Genomic DNA, 18,615 nt, shown 5'->3' on the forward strand with positions numbered 1-18,615 from the left:
ATCTTTGGGTTCAAAATGAGTCTCTTGTAGACAGCAAATGGATGGGTCATTTCTTTTTATTCAATCTGCAACCCTGTGGCCTTTTATGGGAGCATTTAAACCATTCACATTGACACTAAGAACTGAGATAAAGAATTTTAAAGATGCCATGTTGCCAGTAAAGTCTTTCTTTTGTATCGGTTGTGACTTTCTGTTCTGTATCACTCTTGGGGCCTTTTTACCTTTATAGAACCCCCCTTAATATCTCCTGTAGGGCTGGTTTCGTGGTTACGAAATTGGTTAATGATTGGCGATTTTGGAACGTCTTTATTTCTCCATCAATTCTGAATGACAGCTTTGCGTGGATAAAGGATCCTTGGCTGCGTGTTTTTCTCTGAAGGAGTTTTAAAATGCCCGCCCAACCCTTTCTCTCATTCCAGGTCTGTGTAGACAGGTGTGACATAATTCTGATACCTTCGCCTTGGTACGTGAGAAATTTCTTTGCCCTGGCCGCTTTCAATACTGTATCCTTGGATCTAATATTTGCGAATTGCACTATGACATGCCGTGGCGTAGGTTTGTCCTGGTTGAGCTTGGATGGGGTCCTCTCTGCCTCTTGGACACGAATGCTTGTTTCCCTTGCTAGATTAGGGAAGTTTTCAGCTACAATTTGTTCAAATATCTCTTCTAGACCTCTGTTTTTCTCCACCCCTTCAGGGATGCCGATTGATTCTGACATTGGATCATTTCATAGAGTCAGTAATCTCCCGTAATCTACATTCGTGGGCATGGATTTTTTAAGACCAGCTTTTATTTTCATTTTTTCTTCTACTAACCCATCCTCCAATTCGCTAATACGTTCCTCTGCTTTGGTGACCCTGGCCGTCAGAGGCTGTAGTTTTGCCTGCATTTGGCCCGTAAGAATTTTTAATTTCTGTCAGATTTGCTCTCATTTCCGTCCTTAGGGATTCTATATTCTCGGTAACATTTTCGTTAATACTTTTTTCAAGTCTACTCATCATTTTGACCATTGTTACTCTGAATTCCATTTCTGATAGCTTGGTCACATCCATATCCGTTATTTCTGTGGCAGAGGCCACAGACTCACTGTTTTTTCTTTGCTGGGAGGGACTTCTCCTTCTTGTCATTCTGATGAGGAGAGGTTGCAGGGCTGTCCAGAGCCCAAATTATTGACGGGTCCCAGGGCGTGCCCCTTGTTTTATAGGGATCGTAGGGATGTGGGATTCTTCTTTAAAGATTTTATTTATTCATTTATATGGCAGAGAGCCAACCAGTGAGAGAGGGAACACAAGCAGGGGAGTGGGAGAGGAAGAAGCAGGCTTCCAGCGGAGGAGCCCAATGAGGGACTCCTTTACGGAACGCCGGGATCACGCCCTGAGCCGAAGACAGGCGCTCAATGACTGCGCCCCCAGGCTCCCCGAGATGTGGGCCTCTTGATTTTTCAGCCTGCCTTCTGGGGGAGGGACCTGCCGCGTGGCTACTCAGGCAACCCCGTTTGGGTAGAGTCTCCGTGTCCCCTGCGACGGGGGATAGGGATGGGCACGCTGTGAGCCGGTATTTCCAGGCTTTTGTTCTCCGGCAGCTTTCCCTGGCAGTCTGCTGTGCCTCTTCTGAGAGTCAGAGCAGCAGCGGCCGAATTTCAGCCTCTGTCACAGAACAGAGGGATTGCGGCCCTTTGTGTTTCTAACACCGCCAGCCGCCCCGCACGCTCCCGGAGCTCCCAGTCTCAGTCTGGATCCAGTGAGCACACCGCCCCACACCCGGCGTCCCAGCCCTCACTTCCAGGGCCGGCGCGTCTCTGTCCTTTGTGTTTCTAACACCGCCAGCCGCCCCGCACGCTCCCGGAGCTCCCAGTCTCAGTCTGGATCCAGTGAGCACACCGGGATTCCGGAGTTCCGTGAGATGTCTGGTGGCCCGCGCTCCCGGCTCACGGTCTCAGTCTGCTGTCTCGCGGGTGCCGTCCGTCTGCCCGCTCCCCTGTGCAGGTGGCTACCGCCTCCCGGCGCCCAAACGCAGTGGCTCCCTCCCCCTTCCATTTATCTTCCGATATCTGTGCGTGGTTTCACGGCTCCCCGCTTCATCACTCAATACTCAGCGCTGGAGATGTTCATTTGTAGAGATCCAGATGTATCTTCCTGCGTCTCAGGCTGATTCCATGGATGTTCAGGCTGGTCTGGTACCTATCCAGGTTGACTCAGGGGACCGGCTGAAAAGGGGTCCCCCGCTCCTCCGCCATCTTCGGTTTGACTTGTGTTCTCGAACTTTTGTTTGTTCGCTTTTTTGACTGCTGATTCAATGTCACTGCTTGTAATCGGTCTGTTCAGATTTTCTCTTTCTTCCTGTTTCAGGTTCAGGAAGTTAAATGTTTTTAGGAAGTTATATCTTCAAGGTTGTCCAATTGTTAGCATATAATTTTTCATAATATTCTCTTATAATTGTCTTTCTGTGGTGTTGGTTGTGATTTCTCCTCTCTCATTTCTGATTTTTGAGTCTTCCCTTTCTTCTTTTTAAAAATGAGTCTGGCTGAAGTTTTATCAACTTTGACTTTTTCAAAGAACCAGCTCCTGGCTTCATTGATCTATTCCATTACATACTTTTTTAAGGTTCTATCTCATTTATTTCTGCTCAAATACTCATTATTTACTTCCTTCTGCTGGTTTTGGGTTCTGTTAGCTGTTCTTTTTCTAGTTCCTTTAGATGTAAGGTTAGGTGGTTTGAGATTGTTTTTGCTTCTTGAGGTAAGCCTACATTGCTATAAACTTCCTTCTTAGAACTACTTTTGTTGCATTCCAAACCTGAACTATTGTGTTTTCATTTTCGTTTGTTAACATGTAATTTTGTATTTCCTTTTTGACTTCCTGGTTGACCCACTTATTGTTTAGTAGCATGTTATTTGTGGTCTTTCCAGATTTTCTCTTGTCGTTGACTTCTAATTTCACCGTGTTGTGGCATGACTTCAGTCTTTTATAATTTGTTGAGACTTGTTTTGTGGGCTAATATGTGATCTATTCTGGAGACTGTTCTGTGTACACTTGAGAAGAATGTGTATCCTGTTGTAGGATGGATGCTCTGAATATATGTTAAATACATCTAATCTAGTGTGTTATTCAAAGTCACTGTTTCCTTGTTGATTTTCTGTTTGGATGATGTCCGCTGATATAAGTGGGGTGTTAGAGTTCCCTACTATTATTGTATTACTGCCACTTACTTACTTTGTTATTAACTGCTTTATGTATTTAGGTGCTTTCATGTTGGGTGCATAATTATTCACAACTGTTTTATCTTCTTGTTGGATTGTTCTCTTTATGATTATACAATGTTCTTCTTTGTTATCTCGTTATAGTCTTTGTTTTAACGTCTGTTTTGTCCAATTTAAGTATTGCTACCCTGGCTTTACCTTCATATCCATTTGCATGATAAATGTTTCTCCATCCCCTCACTTTCAATGTACATGTGTGTTTAGGTCTGAAATGAGTCTCTTCAGGTAGCATATAGATGGGTCTCGTTTTTTTATCCATTCTGTCACCCTGTGTCTTTTGATTGGAGCATTTATACATTTACATTCAAAGTAATTATTGATAGGTATGTATTTATTGCCAATTTGTTACTTGTTTTGTGGTTGTTTTTGTAGTTTATCTCTGTACCTTTCTTCTCTTGCTTTCTTCTCTCAGAGCTTGCCAGCTTTCTTTAGTGATACACTTTGATTCACTTCTCTTTATTTTTTGCCTGTTACTGGTTTTTGATTTGTGGTTACCATTAGGTTTGTATTTAACATCTTTTCATATAGCAGTCTATATTAAGTTGATGGTTGCTTAAGTTTGAACCCATTTTTTACTCCTCCCTCCCCACATTTTAGGTATATGGTGTCATACCTGACATCCTTTTATTTTGTGAGTCCCTTGACTTTTATGGATATGTTTATTTATACTGCTTTTGTGCTTCTTATTTTTCTTAGTTTCACTTATGGTTTTTCCTTTCCACTCAAAGTCCCCTTTAACATTTCTTGTAGGGCTGTTTTAGTGGTCATGAATTCCTTTAACTTGTGTTTGTGTGAGAAACTTATCTCTCCCTCTATTCTGAATGATAGCCTTACTGGATAGGGTCTTCTTGGCTGAATTTTTCCTTTCAGCATGGTAAATCTATAGATCATGCCACTCTTTTCTAGTTTGCAGAAGAATCGGATAGCTTTATTTGGTTTCCCTTGTATGTAACAGTTTTCTCTTTCTGATTTTAAAATTCTCTATCACTACTTTTTGACATTTTAGTTAGTATGTGTCTTGGTGTGGACCTCCTTGGGTTGATTTTGTTGGTGGCTCTCTGTGCTTCCTGGATCTGGACTTCTGTTTCCTTCCCCAGATTTGGGAAGTTTTCATTCATTATTTCTTCAAATAAATATTCTGCCCTTTTTCTCTCTCTTTCTCTGGGATCTTTATAATACAAATGTTGTTATACTTGACCATGTTGCTAAGTTCCCTACATCTATTCTCATTTTGCATAATTTTATTTCTCTCACCTGCTCAGCTTGACTACTTTCTATTACTCTGTCCTCCAGGTCATTGATTCCTTCTTGTGCTTCCTCTGGCCTACTACTTATTCCAGCTAGTGTATTTTTTATTTTATTTATTGTGTTCTTCATCTCTGATTGGTTCTTACTGATGTCTTCCATCCTTTTTCTTTAACCCAATGGGTATCTTTATAAGGTTACTCTAAATTCTCTATCAGGCATATTACTGATCTCCATTTGCTTAGATCTCTTGTGATTTTTGTCCTGTTCTTTCATTTGGGACATATTCCTCTCTGTCTTCATTTTCTTTAACTCTCTGTGTCCATTTCTATGTGCTGGGAGATTCAGCTATGTCTCCGGCTCTTCAAAGTAGTGGCCTTATGAAGAAGAGGCCCCTGCCATGCAGCATCCCGTTCACCAGAACCTGGCACTTCAGGGTGTGTCTTATATGTGTTGTGCATGTCCTGCTGTTGTGGCTGAGCTGCTTTTTCCTTCAGTCTAGTTGTCTTCAGTGGCCCTCTTTGCATATTGTGGGGAGTGCTTGGTCCCTGTGGTGTTAGTGAGCCAGTCTCGTGCCACATATGGCTTGAGTTGAGTCTAGGCATTTACCAGAGATGCAGTAGCACCAAACTAAAGTGTGCTTTCCCTGTGTTGTCCCCTGAGCTTTTGTTGGCAGGGCCTGCAGGCAGACCAGTTGTCTGCCCCCAGCCACTGCTGGGCCCTCTGACTGGTGTGTGTGGTTATCTTTCCCTCTCTCCAGGGTAAGAGCCACTTGGAAGTGGTGCTGGCCCCATCGAGGTGCTTGCACACTGCCAGGCTGTGGCACCGCCCTAGATGAGCTCCAGCCAAGAGTGTACTGAGGGGCAGAGCTGCAAAGGTGAGAACTGGGGGACCACAGTATGGTGGTGTTAGCAAGGTTTGTGTAGCACCAATCCTCTGCTGGAGGGTTCCTGTGTCAGGAGTGAGGAAGACCTGTCTGGAGGTTGCAGAGCTGCTGTAGCACAGCACAGGGGAGCAGGGCGACAGTGTTAGCAAGTTAGGTAGCTGCGTGTCAAGCATGGTGCTGGTTACTGCAGGTGGCCATGTGTTTATACTGGGGGGCAGGGGATGGAAATGGTGCCTGCTCCTTTGTTCCTGGAGAAGTCTCTCAAGGATCTCTCTGTTCTACCAGACACACTGTGAGATGAGTAAACTAGTTTCCTTTTCATTTGCCCCAGGCGTTTTTCAAACTGCTGCTTCTGTGCTGTATCTCCATGAGGCTGTTGTACCAGAGATACTGCTAAACATCCTACAATTCATAGGACAACCCCCACAACAAAAAGTTATCTGGTCCAAACTGGGGACAGTGCTGCAACCAAGAAACCCGGACCTAGCTTAAGTTGATTTATTAAAATCATGGAACTGTCCCTGATGCCTTGTCTCCTGTATGAGACTCCCACTTTCTTCTGTTATTAAAAAACTATGAAAAAAGTCTTCTTCATGAAGTAACATTTACTATGTACGTCTTATGAGCTAGGTAATGTCCTAAGCCCTTTGCAAAGGTTAGCTCATTCAAATTTCCCAACCACTCTGTAACAAGGTCCTGTTACAAACACCACTGGAGACACTGAGGCCTGAGAAGGCCCACCCAACTTCATGATGCCTTCCAGGGTGGGTCACCCAGAGCCTGTATTCTGAAGCCCCAGCCCTGCCAGTAGCCTGATGTGGATAGCAGGCTTGAGACAGCTGTCATAGTATGCATTACCTGAGGGGTCCCCAGTCTTTCAATCAGAGGGACAAGATGCAGTGGGGCATATTTTGATTCCAGTCTTTTCATTTTGGCATCAAGTCTCTCTCCCTCTGCAGTGGAAAAAATATTTTAATTTCTGATCCTTTGTAGGAAAAACGATTGCTAAAGTTTAGTTTTGTTGAAGAAACAAATGAAAGATTTCTTAAATTAACATTATACATACAGACTCTCTCTGAACATTACAGAACTGGCTTATTTGATATTTTAATTCAGAATAACAGAATTGATTTTCTGTTTATTTTTTAAAACACAAAAATTCCAAATGTAATCAAAATCAGAGAACAGTACAAAACCCTCTGTACCCATCTGCTGCATGAGTACCAACTCATGACAGTCCTGTTTCATAGATACTCAACATCTATGACATGATGAAACAACAGCGTAGGAGCTATTTTGAAGCACATCCAAGACATATCATTTAGCCTTTAATACTTCAATTATTCAATATTAATTTAATCATGTTACATTACGAACTACCTCCAGTTATGACTGAACAGGCACCAAACTCAAACAAAACTGGCACTAAGTTCTCTGGTCACAAGGACCAAGTGTCACCACTGCAAAGGGCAGTCTGGACTCCCTGGTAAGGGACACAGACTCACCTTTCACGTGGACTCTCGGCAAGATGTTCTGAAATGGGGCTGCATGCAACAGGTCACACACTTCTTCTAAAGACTAGAGCAAAAGAAGAGGACTGCATTAGGACGTTTACCTCACCACAAAGACAGACAGAGAAGTCGTGCTGAAAACAAGATCTATCTTTGCCATTTAGTGTAAAACAAATACTATAAGCAGCACGGTGCAGAACTCTCTGGGATGATGGAAATGTTCTTTGTGCTATACACTGACACAGTTACCAGCCACATTATGGCTAGTACACCTGAATAACTGAATTTAAATTGTATTTACTTTAATTAATTTAAATACAGACATGAGTAAAAACCAGTACTGAATATTGAAAACAATGGCCTTTGTTTTCCAGGATTTACCAGTCTGGCAACCCTAATCTGTTATTTGCTACCAGCCTCTAAAGAAGTTTGTAACATGATACCATTACCTAAGACAGGAAGAAGGGTAATTCCTCTGTGAATAGCACTAGATGCAGAAGGAAAGGCAGAATCACTCTTATACACAAAGTTCTAAGCAGTCACTCTGAACCTGCTTTTGGATCGCAACACATCTCAAGATGTAATAAAAACCCTACAGAAGACCCATTCTCCAGAATATTGCTGTGTAGAGGGAACATTTACCTCTGATATCACAGGGGCTGCAGGACTCCTAAAAACTTATCCCAAACCCAAAGGTGGTCAAGAACAGGGCATTTTTCCAGACTCTGAGGGCCCTGAAGATTGGTGTGTTCACCTTGGGGCAGGCAGAAGATGTGAATGAGCTCTCTCTCATGCCTCCTACTCTACACCCATCTTGAAATCTTATAATCCCACAGTAATAACAAATTACTAAACAAACTGTTTTCAGAAAGTCAAGACATATATCAAGTGATATTTTTCCTTCTGAGAATTTCCCCAGATGATGGCTAAGCTAAGACCAAGAAGAGGAACTGAAGACTTTCTGTACTTATCAAAGTGAGGGTTCTATTTGTCACGTAACATTAACCTAGTGCAGCAGCCAGTCAGCTGCAACCTGTTCACCAGGACACTCAAGAAGGAGACTGACCCCTCCACACCCTGTCTTCCGTTCCTGAGGCCAGCAGCAAAGCATGAGCTCCTATGCAGAATATATGTAGTAGAAGCCACCTCTGGGCCAGTGTACCCAGGACATGTTCCCCTGGGCCTTCTATTCTAGCGAAGATGATGTTGGGGGAGGAGAGAGGAACAAGCTAAAAAAAGGGATGGGATCAGATGATGACTGTGTGCTATGCAAACACATGAAGAGGGTGATGTCAGTGGAATACTATGCAACTACAAAAAGGATAAGAAATGTCACCACTTCCTAATGTAGAATGATGTCCAGCATATATATACTGTTGTGTGAAAAAAGCAACATGGAGAGGAGTGAATGGCTGGCCTGCACCAACAGAGTGTAGGAGGGCAGCTGGAAGGTGACTGACTACAAGAAAGTGGTCAGGCCAATGGACAGCAGATGGGAGACTTGGTTCAGGGACAACAGCTGCCAAGCAGGAATGCTGGGGGCAGAGCCACAGAGGAGAGCTCTGCAGGCAGTTAAAAGAGCCTGCAGGCCAGCAAAACCACTCAAGAGGGGGTGGCTCATCCAGCTGTGCTGCTTCCAGGTGCTATTACCAATGAGCTCAAATTTTTGCCCCCAAACCAAACCAGAAAAACTGAGAATAGCTACAAAAACCAGCATTTAAAACAAACAAGCAACTGACACTCTTCTAAAATTAAAAGTTTATTAAACACACGCATGCATAAACTAAAAAAACAAAAAATCAAACAAACAAACAAAAAAACCCAACAACTACATTATCAAACTTTCCAGGCTAGGTTTTTTTGGGTTTTTAGAAATTTTTTTATTTAAATCCAATTTAGTTAGGGATGCCTGGGTGGCTCAGTCAGTTAAGCATCTGCCTTTGGCTCATGTCATGATCTCAGGGTCCTGGGATCGAGCCCCACATCAGGCTCCCTGCTCAGTGGCCCCTCCCTACCACTTGCTTTCTGTATCTCTGTCAGATAAATAAAATCTTAAAAATTAATCAATCAATCAATCCAACTCAGTTAACATATAGTGTATTATTAGTTTTAGGGGTAGAATTTAGTGATTCATCAGTTGCATGTAACACCCAGTGCTCATTACATCAAGTGCCCTCCTTAATGCCCATCACCCAATTACCCCACCCCGCCACCCACCTCCCTTCCAGCAATCCTCAGTTTGTTTCCTAGAGTTAAGAGTCTCTTATGGTTTGCCTGCCTGTTTTTATCTTATTTTATTTTTCCTTCCCTTCCCTTACGTTCATCTGTTTTGTTTCTTAAATTCCACATGAGTGAAATCATCTGATATTTGTCTTTCTCTGACTGACGTATTTCACTCAGCATAATACCCTCTGGTTCCATCAATGTCCGCTGCAAATGGCAAGATTTCATTCTTTTTGATGGTTGAGGAGTATTCGAGTGTGTGTGTGTGTGTGTGTGTATCATCTTTTTTATACCAGGCTAGGTTTTTAGGGAGCAGAATTTGAAAAGCAAAATGAAACAAACTTCTTCAGAAAGTTAAATCTATCTACGCAATACACAAATTCAGAATAAGTAAAATCAACATTTTTGGCTACTGAATCCAATCCTGGTGCCAGCTGGGGCCACTACTGCATGGCAGCATGGTCAGGCCCCTGGGGAGCCCTCCCACATGCTTGCTGCCCTGGCAGCTGGGTCAGTTACCTCACTTTTCTAATGTGACAATGTGAGTATCTCCATTTATAGTAATGGGAACCTACACAAATACCAAGACACATTACCACCTTCCTCAGACAGTCCAAAATAAGCACCAAGAAGAGATCGGTGTCTGGAGTCTTCAAACCTGTCCTTGGGTTTGGTGGGATTTGGGCATAACCACTGAAGACAGAATGAGAATAGCCATGCCGTCTTCAACCTTGGAGAGCTTCACATTGATGGATCTGTAGGAAATAGCACCTCCTACTTCCAAAAGGACAAAAGCAACACCACAAAATTCCAGTCTGGGGCCGGACCTGGCAGCAGACCTGCCCAACACAGAAACTTTGGCTTCTCACCACCTGCACAAGTGCACGGACAAGGGAATCCAGCGAGGGGAGAAGAGAGGGGGTGACAGTGATCAGAGGGTGTGAGGAGGGCTGGTGACAGGCAATCTTGTAGGGCAGGGCCACTGTGTCCATAAGAAAGCCATGCATGGTGCTCACTATGCCTCAAGCACGGGCCCTGGGATCTGCTACACTTGACTAGGATATAGATGACGCTCTTGTCATTCACTGTTTCAGAAATATTCATATACTTAGAAGCCAAAGATTGCTTTCAAATCAACTGACAACTACGTATAACATTTTTCCTAGGTTCCCAGTACTGTGCTTGCCACTCAAAGGAGCTAATGAAGCACAAGAGTATATACCTAAGACACAGGCCTGGTCTCAGAAGGGAGATGAGGGGGACGTGTGTCGAGTGGGCACTAGAGACCCAGCACTCACCAGGCCCCTGAGGCCTCGAGGATCCCTCCACTGTTGAGGCACCAATTCCCACTGGATTGTGGTGAGGTCTTTAAGAGTGTTGAACAACTCTCACAAGGGATTTGCTTGTCTTGAGAGATATGCAACAGACATAACTAAAGGAACTAGGCAGCAAGGTTCACACTGGTTTCAGATCACTCTTTTTCTAAGTTTGTAATACAGCATCACACTCCATCCAAAAGCCAATGAGTGTCCAATTGCTGACCCGACAATGGGCATAGACTGTTCCTTTGAGCTGCTGAGAAAGGAGTTCTGCCCTTCCAGCATTGAGCCCCTATGGTTCTATAATTCTTTTATGTCCAACAAGGACCCTTGACGTCTTCTACTTCATAGGTGAAGAAAAGCTTTTTTTTTAAATTTTTTTAAAGATTTTATTTATTTGACAGAGACAGAGACAGCCAGCGAGAGAGGGAACACAAGCAGGGGGAGTGGGAGAGGAAGAAGCAGGCTCATAGAGGAAGAGCCTGATGTGGGGCTCGATCCTGTAATGCCGGGATCACGCCCTGAGCCGAAGGCAGACGCTTAACCGCTGTGCCACCCAGGCACCCCGAGAAAAGCTTTTGATAGTTTATCTAATTTCCTAAAAGCACAACTAGACCAAGAGGAAAAACCAGCCTTCTAATGGTTGTCTGCCACTAAGTAAGTAAATTCCATAAGGCAGTCCTCCCTCAGTAAAACTTGGAGCTCCCTGCCATAACCTAAAGCCAGGGACAAAAAACCCCTTCAGACTTAGACACACATGGACAAGAAAAATTGCACTTTATGTTGAGTGTTCAGGAAAAGTTAATACGTGAAGGGAATCTTCTTACAGTAAATATTTAAAATTCATGATAAGAGATTATGATTTAAAGTAATTCTTCCTGGACAGAGCTGGGAGTTAAGATGGCGGAGGAGTAGGGGTCCCCTCTTTCAGCTGGTCCCGAGTCGAGCTGGATAGGTACCAGACCATCCTGAAAACCCACGGAATAAGCCTGAGACACAGGAAGGTACATCTGGATCTCTACAAATGAACATTTCCAGTGCTGAGCATTGAGGTACGAAGCGGGGAGCCGTGAATCCGCGCACAGATATTGGAGGATAAACGGCAGGGGGAGGGGAGCCGCCGTGTCGGGGTGTCGGGAAGCGGTAGCCACCTGCACGGGGGAGCAGGCAGACTCGCAGACCAGCACCCACGAGAGAGCAGACTGAGACCGAGACCGTGAGCTGGGAGCGTGCATGCAACCAGACTGAAACCTGCGCTCCGGCGCGCCCCAGAACCATACAGGGAGCTCGGGAGCGCAGGTGGGGGCGGCTGGCATTGTTAGAAACACAAAGGACAGAGACGCGCCGGCCCTGGAAGTGAGGGCTGGGATGCCAGCTGTGGGGTGCACAACCCAGGACGCTGTAGGCTTTAGCACTACCAAGAGAAACAGAGTTAAAATGGCCAAGAGAGCTCAGTGGAAAGCGGACTGCAATCTCTCTGCTCTGAGACAGAGGCTAGGATTTGGCCACTGCTGCTCTGACTCACAGAAGAGGCACAGAAAAACGCCAGGGAAAGCTGCCAGAGAACAAAAGCCTGGAAATACCAGCTCACAGTGTGCCAATCCCCACCCCCCCTCGAAGGGGACAGGGAGACTACCCAAACAGGGTTGCCTGAGTATCAGCACAGCAGTCCCCTCTCCCAGAAGGCAGGCTGAAAAATCAAGAAGCCCACATCCCTAAGATCCCTATAAAAGAAGAGCATGCTGCCTGGGTCCCGGTCAGTAATTTGGGCTCTGGACAACCCCGCAACCTCTCCTCATCAGAATGACAAGAAGGAGAAATCCCCCCCCCCAGCAAAGAGAATAATGAGTCTGTGGCCTCTGCCACAGAACTGATGGATATGGATATAACCAAATTATCAGAAATGGAGTTCAGAGTAACAACGGTCAAGGTGATGTGTAGGCTTGAAAAAAACATCAATGAAAATATTAACGAGAATATAGAATCTCTAAGGGTGGAAATGAGAGCAAATCTGGCAGAAATTAAAAATGCTATGAATCAAATGCAGTCAAAACTAGATGCTCTGACGGCCAGGGTAAATGAGGCAAAAGAACGAATTAGTGATTTAGAGGATGAGATGGTAGAAGAGAAAGCTGAAACAGAAACTTGACTCAAAAAAATCCAATCTCAAGAATGTAGGTTACGGGAGATTACTGACTCAATGAAACGTTCCAATGTCAGAATCATCGGCATCCCCGAAGGGGTGGAGAAAAACAGAGGTCTAGAAGAGATATTTGAACAAATTGTAGCTGAAAACTTCCCTAATATAGCAAAGGAAACAAGCATTCGTGTCCGAGAGGCAGTGAGGACCCCTCCCAAATTCAACCACGACAAACCTATGCCATGTCACGTCATAGTGCAATTCGCAAATATTAGGTCCAAGGATACAGTATTGAAAGTGGCCACAGCAAAGAAATTTCTCACGGACCAAGGCAAAGGTATCAGAATTACGTCAGACCTGTCTACACAGACCTGGAATGAGAGAAAGGGTTAGGGGGGCATTTTTAAAGCTCTTTCAGAGAAAAACATGCAGCCAAGGATCATTTATCCAGCAAGGCTGTCATTCAGAATTGATGGAGAGATAAGGACCTTCCAGGATCAGCAGAAACTGACCAATTTCGTAACCATGAAACCAGCCCTAAAGGAGATATTAAGGGGGGTTCTATAAAAGTAAAAAAGCCCCAAGACTGATACAGAACAGAAAGTTACAACCTATAGAAACAAAGATTTTACAGGCAAAATGACATCATTAAAATCATATTTCTCAATAATCACTCTCAATGTGAATGGCCTAAATGCTCCATAAAAAGCCACAGGGTTGCAGACTGGATAAAAAGACATGACCCATCCATTTGCTGTCTATAAGAGACTCATTTTGAACCTAAAGATACATCCAGACTGAAAGTGAAGGGATGGAAAACCATTTTTCATGCCAATGGACCTCAAAAGAAACCTGGGGTACCAATTCTCGTATCAGACAGATTGGATTTTAAACTAAAGACTATAGTTAGAGATACAGAAGGACACTATATTATTCTTAAAGGATGTATCCAACAAGTGGATATGACAATTATAAATATCTACGCCCCCAACAGGGGAGCAGCAAAATACACAAGCCAACTCTTAAACAGAATAAAGAGACATATAGATGATAATATGTTACAAGTAGGGGACCTCAACACTCCACTATCAGCAACAGACAGATCACCTAAGCAGAAAATCAACAAAGAAACAAGAGCTTTGAATGCCATACTAGACCAGATGGACCTCATAGATATATATAGAACACTACACCCCAGAACAAAAGGATACTCATTCTTTTCGAATGCACATGGAACGTTCTCCAGAATAGATCATGTTTGGGTCACAAAACAGGTCTCAACTGATACCAAAAGACTGAAATTATTCCCTGCATATTCTCAGACCACAATGCTTTGAAATTGGAACTCAATCACAAGGAAAAATTTGGAAAAACTCAAACACTTGGAAACTAAGAACCATCCTACTCAAAAATGATTGGATAAACCAGGAAATCAAAAATCAATTTGAACAATTTATGGAGACCAACGAGAATGAAAACACAACGGTCCAAAACCTACGGGACACTGCAAAGGCAGTCCTAAGGGGAAAACACATAGCCATCCGAGACTCACTCAAAAGAATAGAGAAATCTAAAATGCAGTTTTTATATTCTCACCTCAAGAAGCTGGAACAGCAACAGAGGAACAGGCCTAATCCACGCATAAGAAAGCAGTTGATCAAGATAAGAGCAGAGATCAATGAATTAGAAACCAGGAGCACAGTAGAGCAGATCAATAGAACGAGAAGCTGGTTCTTTGAAAGTATAAATAAGATCGATAAGCCACTGGCAAGAATTATTCAAAACAAAAGGACCCAAGTTAATAAAATTAGAAATGAAAGGGGAGAGGTCACAACCAACACCAATGAAAAAGGAAGGATCATTAGAGACTTTTATCAACAGTTTTATGCCAATAAATTAAACAACCTGGAGAGATGGAGGCCGTCCTGGAACCTATAAACTACCAAGACTGAAACAGGAAGACACTGATTTTTTAAACAGACCGATTAATTACGAAGAGATTGAAGCAGTGATCAAAAACCTTCCAAAAAACAAGACTCCAGCTCCTGATGGATTCCCTGGGAATTCTACCAAACTTTCAAAAAAGAAATAATACCTATTCTCCTGAAGCTGTTTCAAAAAATAGAAACAGAAGGAAAACTACCAAACTCATTCTATGAGGCCAATATTACCTTGATCCCCAAACCAGGCAAAGACCCCATCAAAAAGGAGAATTACAGACCGATATCCCTGATGAATATGGATGCCAAAATTCTCAGCAAGATCCTAGCTAATAGGATCCAACAGTACATTAAAAGGATTATCCGTCATGACCAAGTGGGATTCATCCCTGGGATGCAAGGATGGTTCAACATTCCCAAATCTATCAGTGTGATACATCATATCAACAAGAGTCAAGAAACATATGATCCTGTGAATAGATGCAGAAAAAGCATTTGACAAAATACAGCATCCTTTCCTGATTAAAACACTTCAGAGTGTAGAGATACAGGGCACGTTCCTCAATTTCATAAAACCCATCTATGAAAAGTTTACAGCAAAACTCATTCTGAATGGGGAAAAGATGGAAGGCTTTCCCTTAAGATCAGGAACACGACAAGGATGCCCACTCTCGCATTATTCAACATAGTACTAGAAGTCCTTGCAACAGCAATCAGACAACAAAAAGGGATAAAAGGTATCCAAATCTGCAAAGAAGAAGTCAAACTGTCTCTCTTCGCAGATGACATGATACTGTATATGGAAAACCCAAAAGAATCCACTCCCAAACTACTAGAAGTTATAGAACAATTCAGTAAGGTGGCAGGATACAAAATCAATGCCCAGAAATCAGTTGCATTTCTATACACGAATAACGAGACTGAAGAAAGAGAAATTAGGGAATCCATCCCATTTACAATAACACNCGAATCCATTCCATTTACAATAGCACCAAAAATCATACATTATCTTGGAATTAATTTAACCAGAAATGTAAAGGATCTATATTGTAGAAACTACAAATCACTCTTGAAAGACATTGAAGAAGACACAAAAAGACTGAAAAATATTCCATGCTCATGGATCGGAAGAATTAACATAGTTAAAATGTCCATGCTACCCAGAGGAATCTACACTTTCAATGCNCCCAGAGCAATCTACACTTTCAATGCTATCCCGATCAAAATACCGAGGACATACTTCAAAAAACTTGAACAAAGAGTCCTTAAATTTCTATGGAACCAGAAAAGGCCCCGAATCGCCAAGGAATTGTTGAAAAGGAAAAACAAAGTTGGGGGCATCACATTGTCAGATATCAAGCTGTACTACAAAGCTGTGATCACCAAGACAGCATGGTACTGGCACAAATACAGACACATAGACCAATGGAACAGAATAGAGAACCCAGAAATGGACCCTCGGCTCTTTGGGCAACTAATCTTTGATAAAGCAGGAAAAAACATCCGGTGGAAAAAAGACAGTCTCTTCAATAAATGGTGCTGGGAAAATTGGACAGCTACATGCAAAAGAATGAAACTTGACCACTCTCTCACACCATACACAAAAATAAACTCCAAATGGATGAAAGACCTCAATGNCAACAAAGCAGGGAAGAACATCCAATAGAAAAAAGACAGTCTCTTCAATAAATGGTGCTGGGAAAACTGGACAGCTACATGCAAAAGAATGAAACTTGACCACTCTCTCACACCATACACAAAAATAAACTCCAAATGGATGAAAGACCTCAATGTGAGACAGGAATCCATCAAAATTCTAGAGGAGAACATAGGCAACAACTTCTATGACATCGGCCAGAGCAACCTTTTTCACGACACATCTCCAAAGGCAAGAGAAATAAAAGATAAAATGAACTTATGGGACTTTATCAGGATAAAGAGCTTCTGCACAGCCAAGGAAACAGTCAAAAAAACTAAGAGACAGCCCACGGAATGGGAGAATATATTTGCAAAGGACACCACAGATAAAGGACTGGNATTTGCAAACGACACTACAGATAAAAGATTAGTATCCAAGATCTACAAAGAACGTCTCAAACTCAATACACAAGAAAGAAACAAATCATAAAATGGCCTAAGATATGAACAGACACTTTTCCAATGAAGACATACAAATGTCTAACAGACACATGAAAAAATGTTCAAAATCATTAGCCATCAGGGAAATTCAAATCAAAACCACACTGAGATACCACCTTACGCCAGTTAGAATGGCAAAGATAGACAAGGCAAGAAACAACAATTGTTGGAGAGGATGTGGAGAAAGGGGATCCCTCCTACATTGTTGGTGGGAATGCAAGTTGGTACAGCCACTCTGGAAAACAGTGTGGAGGTCCCTTAAAAAGTTAAAAANTAACAGTTGACAAGGCAGGAAACAACAACTGTTGGAGAGGATGTGGAGAAAGGGGATCTCTCCTACGTTGTTGGTAGGAATGCAAGTTGGTACAGCCACTCTGGAAAACAGTGTGGAGGTCCCTTAAAAGGTTAAAAATTGAGCTACCCTATGACCCAGCCATTGCACTACTGGGTGTTTACCCCAAAGATACAGACGTAGTAAAGAGAAGGGCCATATGCACCCCAATGTTCATAGCTGCATTGTCCACAATAGCCAAATCATGGAAGGAGCCGAGATGCCCTTCAACAGATGACTGGATTAAGAAGCTGTGGTCCATATATACAATGGAATATTACTCAGCTATCAGAAAGAACGAATTCTNTCAACATTTGCTGTAACATGGACGAGACTGGAGGAGATAATGCTAAGCGAAATACGTCAAGGAGAGAAAGATAATTATCATATGGTTTCACTCATTTATGGAATATAAGAAGTAGGAAGATCGGTAGGAGAAGAAAGTGAAGAAGAAAGGGGGGATAAACAGAAGGGGGAATGAACCATGAGAGACTATGGAACCCCGGAAACAAACTGAGCTCTTCGGCGGGGGGAGGGAATGGGATAGGCTGGTGATGGGTAGTAAGGAGGGCATGTATTACATGGTGCACTGGGTGTTATACGCATGTAATGAATCATGGAAATTTACATCAAAAACTAGGGATGTACTGTATAGTGACTAACATAATATAATAAAAAATTTTATTATTAAAAAAATAGTAATAATAATAAAAATAAAGTAATTCTTCCTGGGGCGCTTGAGTGGCTCAGTCGGTTAAGCGTCTCCCTTCAGCTCAGGTCATGATCCCAGATTCCTGGAATCAAGTCCCATATTGGGCTCCCTGCTCAGCTGGGAATTTGCTTCTCCTCCCTCTGCCCCTCCACCCTGCTCGTGCTCTATCACTCTCCCTCTGAAATAAAATCTTTCAAAAAAAATAAATCTTCCTAACTTATCTGGTTGTTAAAAATTCACAAATATTGGGGTGCCTGTGTAGCTCAGTCAGTTAAGTGTCTGACTCTTGGTTTTGGCTCAGGTCATGATCTCAGGGTCATGGGACTGAGCCCTGTGTTGGGCTCTGCTCTCAGCAGGGTGTCTGCTTCTCTCTCTCTCTCTTTTTCTGCCTCTTCCCCTAATTGCGCTCTCTGTCTCTAAAAGAAATAAATCTTAAAAAAAGAAAATGTCACAGGTATTGCAGTAGAAGACTCAGTTCTCCCTAACGTTCCTGGAGCAAGGCTGCCTTGGATGTCAGCTGCCTGCTGGCTCCACAGCCAGCCTGCCTGCTCTTTGCAGGACTGCCCAGCCCACCCTATGACTCTAGTGGGTCACAGGTCACCATGTGGAAAGGGTCTACCCAGGAACACAGCAACAAAGGGGAAAGCCAAAAGATGCAGGTCCTGATGAGAGGCCATCAGCTCCCAGAGATATCCACGTCCAACCCTGGACTACCTGGCAATATATATATATATTTATTTATACATATTTTAACATATATACATATTTTTATTATACAATAAATGTATTTATACATATGTATATATTTACACACACATATATGTGTGTGTGTATACATACTCATATACATACATATATATATATATATATATATATATATATATATATATATATATATATATATATATAT

The 18,615-nt window shown here is 42.7% G+C and overlaps 1 protein-coding gene across 2 annotated transcripts in view; it reads right to left on the reverse strand.

The window, feature by feature from the left end:
• Positions 1-18,615, reverse strand: part of CYFIP1 (cytoplasmic FMR1 interacting protein 1) — a 125,851-nt gene that overhangs the window by 10,945 nt on the left and 96,291 nt on the right. For both annotated transcript variants that reach the window (XM_034667994.1, XM_034667993.1), the window contains exons 27-28: positions 6,896-6,968; positions 6,249-6,343 (exon numbers count right to left, since the gene is read on the reverse strand). In XM_034667994.1, the coding sequence (XP_034523885.1) occupies positions 6,249-6,343; positions 6,896-6,968 (168 nt within the window). The remainder of the gene's footprint in view (positions 1-6,248; positions 6,344-6,895; positions 6,969-18,615) is intronic.

The sequence above is a fragment of the Ailuropoda melanoleuca genome, chromosome 9, assembly GCF_002007445.2.
Source record: "Ailuropoda melanoleuca isolate Jingjing chromosome 9, ASM200744v2, whole genome shotgun sequence".
Classification (NCBI taxonomy): Eukaryota; Metazoa; Chordata; class Mammalia; order Carnivora; family Ursidae; genus Ailuropoda; species Ailuropoda melanoleuca.